The sequence below is a fragment of the Tamandua tetradactyla genome, chromosome 1 (assembly GCF_023851605.1).
Source record: "Tamandua tetradactyla isolate mTamTet1 chromosome 1, mTamTet1.pri, whole genome shotgun sequence".
Classification (NCBI taxonomy): Eukaryota; Metazoa; Chordata; class Mammalia; order Pilosa; family Myrmecophagidae; genus Tamandua; species Tamandua tetradactyla.
The window spans coordinates 209,456,188-209,465,375 of NC_135327.1; the positions used below are offsets into that span (position 1 = coordinate 209,456,188).

At 35.4% G+C, this 9,188-nt stretch overlaps 1 protein-coding gene across 5 annotated transcripts in view; it reads left to right on the forward strand.

Moving 5' to 3' along the window:
* WDR37 (WD repeat domain 37) overlaps positions 1 to 9,188 on the forward strand; it is a 127,395-nt gene that overhangs the window by 80,655 nt on the left and 37,552 nt on the right. For 4 of the 5 annotated variants that reach the window (XM_077151880.1, XM_077151883.1, XM_077151878.1 and 1 more), the window contains 2 exons: positions 6,656 to 6,896; positions 9,043 to 9,184. In XM_077151880.1, coding sequence (XP_077007995.1) covers positions 6,656 to 6,896; positions 9,043 to 9,184 — 383 coding nt within the window. The remainder of the gene's footprint in view (positions 1 to 6,655; positions 6,897 to 9,042; positions 9,185 to 9,188) is intronic. The other variant, XM_077151881.1, reaches the window with a different exon arrangement.

The window sequence follows — 9,188 nt, forward strand, 5'->3', positions numbered from 1 at the left end:
ATATTCAAATTTTTACATGCATCATAATGTTGTTTTTGGCATTTTCCTCTTTATTATTAGATCCAGTCCAGTATCAAATATTGTGTTTAGTTGTTATTGCCTCTTTAATCCTTCTTTTTTTAATTGTGGAAACTTATATACAACATGAACTTTTCCATTTCAACTGCTCCCAAGCATACAATTTGGTGGTATTAGTCTCCTTAACAGTATTGTGCAGTGTTTTTTATGTGGGCATAGTTTTAATGTAAGTAACAAAAGATGAGGCATATTAAAAAGAAGGAGAGATTAATACATTTAAGCCATACTTTTTTTTTTTTTAACATTTTTATTGTTACTATAACATATATAGAAAAAAGCAATACATTTCCAAGATCTTAAAAAAATTTTTTTTGGCATGGCAGGCTCCAGGAATCGAACCCGGGTCTCTGGCATGGCAGGCGAGAATTCTGCCACTGAGCCACTGTGCCACTGTTGTACTGCCCAAATTTCCAAGAACATTTTAACAAAACAGTTTTAGAACAAATTTTTAAAGTATAGTATGGGTTACAGGTCCACCATTGCAGGTGTTTTCCTTCTAGCTCCTCAAAGATACTGAGAGTAAAAAGAAATATCAGTGTAATGATTCAGTAGTCATACTCCTTTTTTAAATCCTGTCTTCTCTGATACAACTTTTTCTCCTTTGATCCTTCTTGCACTCTTTAGTGATATTTAGGCAATGGCCATTCTTAACTGTTTCATATTGGAAAGGGTGTTGACAGTATGGGATAAGAGGATGGAACTAGTTGATATTCTTGGAGAGGCTGGCCCCGCTGGGTTTCCAGACTTTATCTGGCCTAGGAACCTTCTGGAGGTTGTAGGTTTCAGGAAAGTAATCTTAGTGCATGAAACTTTTGTAGAGATTCAGATAGATCCCCAGGTGTTGTTTTAGTGTTAACAGGAATTGTGTTGATTGGGGTTTGGCAAACCATGGTAATTAGCAATATCTAGCTGAATCTTGCATAGGAAGTAGACTCTAGAATAGCCTCTTGACTCTATTTGGACTCTCTTAGCCACTGATACCTTATTTTGTTACATTTCTACTCCTAGTTTTTCTGCCTTTTGAATATTCCTTTACTACTTTTTAATATTTTTAAACGTTTTATGACATCGTATTTGGAGATAGGTTTAGCAGTTAATAAATTCCAGTGACAAATAACAATTGAGTTTTCTTTAATTAAAAGGTCTTAATTTCTTTGGGAGCCTAGCACAGTTCATTTTTAATTGAGCATATGATGTATTTTATTTTAAAAGGTTTTTTTCCCTCATGGAATTACCGAAATATTATGTTAATATGTGCCTGCATACATACATTCATTCTTTCGTTCAGGAAACAAATAGAATGGACATTGTTAATGGATAAAGTTGGAGTGATGAAGATGAGAATTAGTGCTCAGAAAATTAGTTTTTTATTTTATCAAATAAATAAGGGAAAAAGCACCTTTTTTCCCTCAGGCAAAAATTGTGTACTGAACTTAGTTTACTTAGAATGTTAATATTGATTTTATTTTCCCCTTTATTATTTTGTTTTCTTTGGATGCAGGAACTTTTCATGCTTGTGATTTGTCACCTCAGGATTTGGGGCTAACTGGGGTGAAGTTCAATCTATATTAAAGATAAGCCGGAGTTATATGTGCTAACTTGAATCTCTTTAGAATGGCCAAAGAGTTTTGTTTGTCCTCTCTTTTTTTAGTTATCATTGAATCACAAATGATTTTCCTAAACTTTTGCTGGCCAGTTTTGACTCATATTTGCTTAGCAGCTCTAACCCCAGATTTAAAAATCAACTTTAATGTAAGATCTGTATACATTTTAAATCAGGACAGCTTTTGGACAGAATTTTTCTTGTTTTAATTTTACACCAGTGATTTTTATTTAACATCTACAATGTTGATAAAGAAATATTTGGATGGCATAGGGTAAACAGCTGTAAGTTACCTCCTAAGTAATGGTCACACATTGTAATTATGTGATATTGAGTAATTAATTTAACTTAGGGTTGATTTTTCTCATTTGAAAGAAGCAAACTAAATGGCTTCTAGTGGCCCTTTCTACATGACTCAGTAAGTTATCGATTCTGTAGTCTGCTAGTGGTTAGTTGATAACTTTAGCAGTAATAAATTGGAATTTTTTTTAACATTCTATTAAAAATTTACTGGCAGTACAAATGATTAAAATTGAATTAAAATTAAGATGTTGGCAATACACATAATCCCTACTATTCCAAGCCCTGCTTTTGGCCAAATTAAGTTAAAAGATCTTATAAATATGCTTTAATATGATTCATCACATTTATATTTTTAATATTATTCCTTAGTTAGTTTGAAAAAAATCAATTTTATAAATATACTGACTTTGGTTCACTTTTACAAAACATGAATCTCAATTACTATGACTTCTAAAAATGGGAACTCCAGGCTCAGCCTGCACACAAGCTAACTCTACTAGAATGTCTCACAGTACTTCACACTGAGCACATAATTTTACTCTCTATTCTCCTCTAGTATTTCCTGCCTGAGGAAATAGCATCATTATATGCCTAGTTGTTTATTTCCTTCCTGCCTTCAGAAATATTTAGTGAATACCATATTAAGTGCCAGGTACTATTGTAGGTCTGGGATATAGCAATTAACAAAATTGTCAGAATGTTTCAAATTATCTGTGACATCTTTTATCTGTATCCCTGGGCCAATTTCTAAGCAATCCATTAAATTTTACTGATTCTAATTCCTAATTAATTTTTTTTTGTTTTTTTGTGTTTTCATACATGGTCTGGAAATCGAACCCTGGTCTCCCACATGAAAGGCGAGCATTCTACCATTGAACCACCTATGTACCCTAATTCCTAATTAATTCCTAATTAATTTTTTAATCTGTTTTTCTGTGTCCCTATGATACCACTTCTACAGCATCCACCGAAAGATGTTCAACTAAACATTAAATTTTCAGGACTACTATAGGCCACATTTGGCATCAGGTTCACTTAGAAGGATATAGGACCAGAAACAATTTGCCAGCAGAGCAGCATCCAATATTCTTTTTCTTCAGCTCTTGCAGCAGTTCATGCTGCTGTCCACAGAGCTATCCAGGTACTATTCTTTTCTTCCCCTCTCCACAGGGGACAGCTCAGATCCAGGTGAATAAGACTCATAAGGAAGGGTTTGGGAGCTGCTCTGGCTTAGAAAGTAGTTTCATGCCTTAGGGAGCCAATCTCTCTCCTAACAACTCCGTGGGCATAGCTTCTGGAGACATGTCAGTTATGAGTCACCCAGTCAGAAAGTGCAAAACTTACGGCGTCCCCATGAGGTATTCATAATAAATGTATAGTTCCTCTGAGTTTATATGCAGTTTACTAATCAGAATCATTTTTATTTTAAGCAATGCAGTTTAATAACAGAGTGACATTCCAAGTGATATTAGATTTCCAGGGAAGAAATTAGAGGGGGGGTTTGTTAACAATTTATCATTCTACTGAGTACAAACCATCATCATCTGTGACCTAGACCACTAGAGTAGCCTTTCAACTAGTTTCCTTGTCTCTAGTCTTACTGCCCACCTCCAGTCTATTTTCCATACTACATCAGGAATAATCTTTCTAAAAATACAGATGTTGTTTCAGTGACTCCTCAGTACCTTCAATATAAAGTCCAAAATCTTTTATTTAGTTTATATTGCCTTTTATGTTTGCTCTTTGCCTACCTTTCTAGCCTTATTTTCGTCTTCCCAAACTGAACTACTCTTCCTTCTCTGAAAATGTGTAGTTCTCTTTCACTTCTGAGGCCAATGCTCTTCCCTTTTCCTGTCACTCCTACCCCAAACTCCTTATCCTACAAATATTGCTTAGGCATTACTTTCTCAAAGAGTTAGGTTACTCATCATGTACTCTCATAGCATATTGCACTTTTTCTTTGTAGCACTTATCATAATTTTAAATAGATAATTCTTTACATAATCATTTGTTTGTGTACAACTTTAATTATGAACCTTTCTCTTCTTGGAGAAATTCCAATTCTGGTTAAACCTAGCTTTTTCTCTCTTTCCTTCCTGCACTTAAGCAGTAAACACCCTTGTTAACTGGTCTTATTTTAAGTTTATGACTTCACACTGCAAGTCTGAAGTGGTATTTAAAAAATGGCAAGTCTGAAGTCGTTGCATTTCCTTAGTCAATTCTCCTGTTCTCCCAGAAGACTTGTTTACCCAGTTTCTCTCAAATTTCCGATACCCTCTTTCCTTACTCATTTTCAGCTGAAGATTTTGCTTCTTAGTTCACTAAGAAGATAGAAGGAACCACAGGGAACTTCCATATCCTTTCTCAATCTACCTGCATCTATATTCATATCACCCATTTTTCCTCTTGAAGATCCTTGTTCTCATCTAAGGCTAAACTTCCTATCTTGATTCTGTTCCTTTTCTCAGTTGTGACCTTTGTTCCTGCAGTGATTTCCTCTCATGCATCATCAACATTTTTCCTTCTCATATCATTCCCACAGTTCACTCTAGCTCTACCCCATTCCGTTGGTTTTCTTTGTTTGAATCTTCTCAAAAGTGTTACCTGCATTTCCTTTCCCCCCATTTTCTCTGTCACTCAAGACATTTCCTCTACTTAGGCTTTTTGTCCATGCCACTCTAATGATGCCAGTCTAATCATGATCATTTCAAAATGCCAAATCCTCTGGACAATTTTAAGCCACTTCATAGTCTACTTTTTAATGACATTGAACACAGTTGGCCCTCTCTCCATGAAACACTCTTGTTTTTCTCCTGTTATTTTACTTCCCCTCTGGCTATTCCTTGTTAGTCTTGTTTTCTGGATCATTCTTTTCTTCCTGACTACATGCTTCAGTTCTCAGTCTCAGTCTTCTTATTTTTTTCCTCTGCTTATTCATAACCTAAGTGATCTCATATAGCACTGAGGCTTTTAAATACCATTTGCATGTTGCTCAGTCCCAAATTTTTATCATGACTCTGACTTTTTTTTCTTGGTAACTCCGGACTTCTATATCTAACTGCTTATTTGATCTCAACTTGAAGGTGTTATAACTAAGTCCAAAATTGAACTCTGGATGTTCCCTGCAATATGTCCCTTCCATTTTGTTACCCACCTCAGAAAATGCCAGTATCATTCACTTCGTTGTTTAGACTAAAACATTCTAATCATCCATGAACTGACATTTTCATGTACTCCATATCCAAACCATCAGTAAATCCTGAAGCTTTATTCAAAATATCTTAAAATCCAGTCTTTTTTCTCAGCACCATTACTACTACCTAGTCCATGCTGTCTTCTCTTACCTAGACTTCTATATTCACCTCCTGTTTGTTTCCCTCCTTTTGCTTTTTTCCATCTGAAGTGTGTTCTCCACACAGCCAAGTGGGCCTTTTAGAACACTAGTCAGATTATGTCACTTCTTTGTTTAAAACCGTCTGGAGATTTCTCTCACACTTAGAATAAAATCTGAAGCCTTGTCCATGGTCTACCAGGTTTTAAATGAGCTATTCTCTTCATATTTTACCACCTCCAACTCCTTCTCACTCCTCTCCACTCCATTACTGCGCTGTAATTGCTTTTCATGGAGCATGCCGAGTATTCTTAGGACCTTTGCACTTGTTATCCCTTTTGCCTGGAAGGCTGTTCCTCTATATTTCTGGGCCTTAATCTCTTTCTTTCTTCATGACCCAACTCAAAAGTTGCGTTTGAAGTGCCTTTCCCATTAATCCTATATAAAATAGCAACTCCTTTGATATCTATCTCCTATCCTGCTTTATTTTTCATTACTGCCTGAGTTTATTTTTAGTTACTATACCTGATTCTGTGTGTGTGTGTGTGTGTTTTGCTTTTCTTTCTTGCTAGTATATAAGCTCATAAACCCCAGAGGACAGGGACTTTGCCAGTTTTATTCACTGCAATATTCTTGTCACCTGAAATATGCATAGTCTTACATATGTGTATGTTAGACAGATACAGTCTGTCATCTTCTCTGTTCTCTGACCAGCACCTGGTCTTGTACCTGGCATATCGTTAGAATCTGATGATATTTGTTGAATGAATAGATAAATGTATTTACCTAAATAGCTGAAACCTAGGCTGAGAATATGTTTTTATTTTAGCTTTGGGTTTTAACGAAAGATTTCATTGATACTGTAGGAAAATAAAGCAAATTCTCGTATCTGTTATTATAACAATAGAATTCTGAGTATATTTAAAACAGGCTCCTGGGAATTAAAACATTATTTTGATTTTTTTACTATGATAAATTAACTTTCAGTTGTAATTTCTTAGTTTTATGTTATATTTCTTCTAATGAATGATTAAAAAGTTTAAATGTTAAAAAATCATTTTATTTGCCATTTTTCATTTTACTCATTAGTGGAAATGAATTATATTTCACTTGATGTCATAGTGGTCTTAAATTTTTTTCTTTTATTTGGCCCTTAACCAAGTAGATAACCACAATTTGATAAACATTCATTGAGTAGCAGTTCGGTGGCGGATATTGTGCTGGTATTGGTCATAATGACGAATAAGTCCTAAAAAGTTAAATAAAAACAATGTGATTATGTAGCTGTGCCATTAACAGCTCAAAGTTCACAGGAGATTTCTTTCTTTTTTGATCTTTAGCAGCAGATATCTGGAGAAGATGAAGTAGAGTTTTCTGATAAAGATGAACCTGATGTAGATGGTGATGTTTCCAGTGATTGCCCTACCATTCGAGTTCCCCTGACATCTCTTAAAAGCCACCAAGGAGTGGTCATAGCAGCCGATTGGCTGGTTGGAGGAAAGCAGGCAGTAACAGCCTCTTGGGATAGAACAGCCAATCTATATGATGTTGAGACATCTGAACTCGTTCATTCTCTGACAGGTATTTTAAACATTTAATTACTTATTTGATTACTTCGGCTTATTAAATTTAATGTATTTATAATGTATCTTGCAAATTATTTCTTGACCAGTTATTTTTATTATTATTGTTTTTTTTTGCATGGGCAGGCACTGGGAATCGAACCTGGGTCTCTGGCATGGCAGTCGAGAACTCTGCCACTGAGCCACTGTGGCCTACCCAGTTATTTTTATTTTATTTATTTATTTTTATTGTATAATTCCACTTAAAAAATTTTAATTAATAAAACCAATCAACATACAATGTGAACATTCCTTTTTTTAATCACATAGTTGTATATTCATCATCATCATAATTTCTTAGAACATTTGCATCAATTCAGAAAAAGAAAAAGAAAACAGAAAAAAAATACATACGTACCATATCCCTTACTCCTCCCTTTCATTGATCACTAACATTTCAACCTACTAAATTTAACATTTGTTCCCCCTATTATTTATTTATTTTTAATCCATATGTTTTACTCATTTGTCCATAAGGTAGATAAAAGAAGCATCAGACCCAAGGTTTTCACAATTACACAGTCACACTGCAAAAGCTATATCATTATACAATCATCTTCAAGAAACATGGCTACTGGAACACAGCTCTACATTTTCAGGCAGTTCCCTCCAGCCACTCCATTATGCCTTTAAAAAAAAAGTAATATCTATTAAATGTGTAAGAATAACCACCAGGATAACCTCTCAACTCTGTTTGGAATCTCTTAGCCATTGACGCTTTATTTTGTCTCATTTCTCTCTTCCCCATTTCGGTTGAGAAGGTTTTCTCAATCCCTTGGTGCTGAGTCCCAGCTCATTCTAGGATTTCTGTCCCACATTGCCAGGAATGTCCACACCCCTGGGAGTCATGTCCCACGTAGAGAGGGGAAGGGCAGTGAGTTTGCTTCTCGTGTTGACTGGAAGAGAGAGGCCATATCTGAGCAACAAAAGTGGCTCTCTTGGGGGTGACTCTTAGGCCTAATTTTAAGTAGTTGGCCAGTTATTTTTAGTCCTCTTGGTTCTTAGATTTTAATTTCTGGAGATCCTTTCTAATTAGTAGAACTATTGGTAGCTAAATTTATTTTATCTTTAGGGGATTTAATTGTACCATATAGTATTTAGATACTTGAAATATGGTTGTATTATTTTTTATAGCTCTGTAACAGATTTCCACAGATTTAGGGGCTTAAAACAACATAAATTCATTCTCTCATAAAACCTTGTCGTAGGAATCCAGGTACAGGTTAGCTGATTCTCTGTTCATGGTCTCACTATGTTGAAATGAAAGTGTTGGTCAGGGTTGTCATCTCACATGATGCTTGGGCCTTTTTCCAAGCTCATTGATTGTTAGCAGAATTCATTTCCTTATGGCCCTATGACTGAGGTCCCCTTTTTCTAACTGTTGGCTTGGGACTGCTCTTATCATCTAGAGGCTGCCCTCAGGTTCCTTGTGGCCCCCTCCAAAGGCATCTCAGCTGGCTGTTTGCTTTTTTTCTACAACTTTGAATCTCTAATTTCTGGAGAGACTTGGATCTTTTTAAAAATTAGGTCAGGATAACCTTTCTTCTCAGAGTCAACTGATTAAAGATTCTTAATTACTTCTGCCACAGAATACTTACTTTAGCTATATAAAATAATTCCCAGAGTGATAATCTCATAATATTCACAGCTTCTGCCCAAATTCAAGGGAAGGATATTATACAAAATGTGTACACTGGGGCAGAAATCTTAGGGGCAGTCTTAGAATTCTGCCTTCCACAGTTGTTTTTCAAAATTTGTCCCTAAATGTATTTCCTGAAACTTCAGTTTTTTTTTTTTCTGAGTGCTCCACAGTGATTTACCTGGCTTTCTGTCTTTTAGGATCAGAAAGTGGGTTACACACTCTTATCTGTTCCTCTGCCAGAACTCCCTAGATCTGAGGTTCTGAGGAAATATGGGACCACTGTAACATCACATAATATTAAATTACTCTTTTAGATTTACTTTTATATTGAGTTTTAGTAGTGCTGCCCATAAAGGCTGGTATTTGACTCTTGATGTTTTAAAAAAGCTTCATTCTAATTGTGTATTTGCAGGTGAATGGTCTTGCATTTTGTTACTCTAATAATTCTCATCTTTGATTATAGGACATGACCAAGAATTAACACATTGTTGTACACATCCCAACCAGCGACTTGTGGTAACATCATCTCGAGACACAACTTTTCGTCTTTGGGATTTCAGGGATCCTTCAATTCATTCTGTGAATGTTTTTCAGGGCCACACAGAGTAA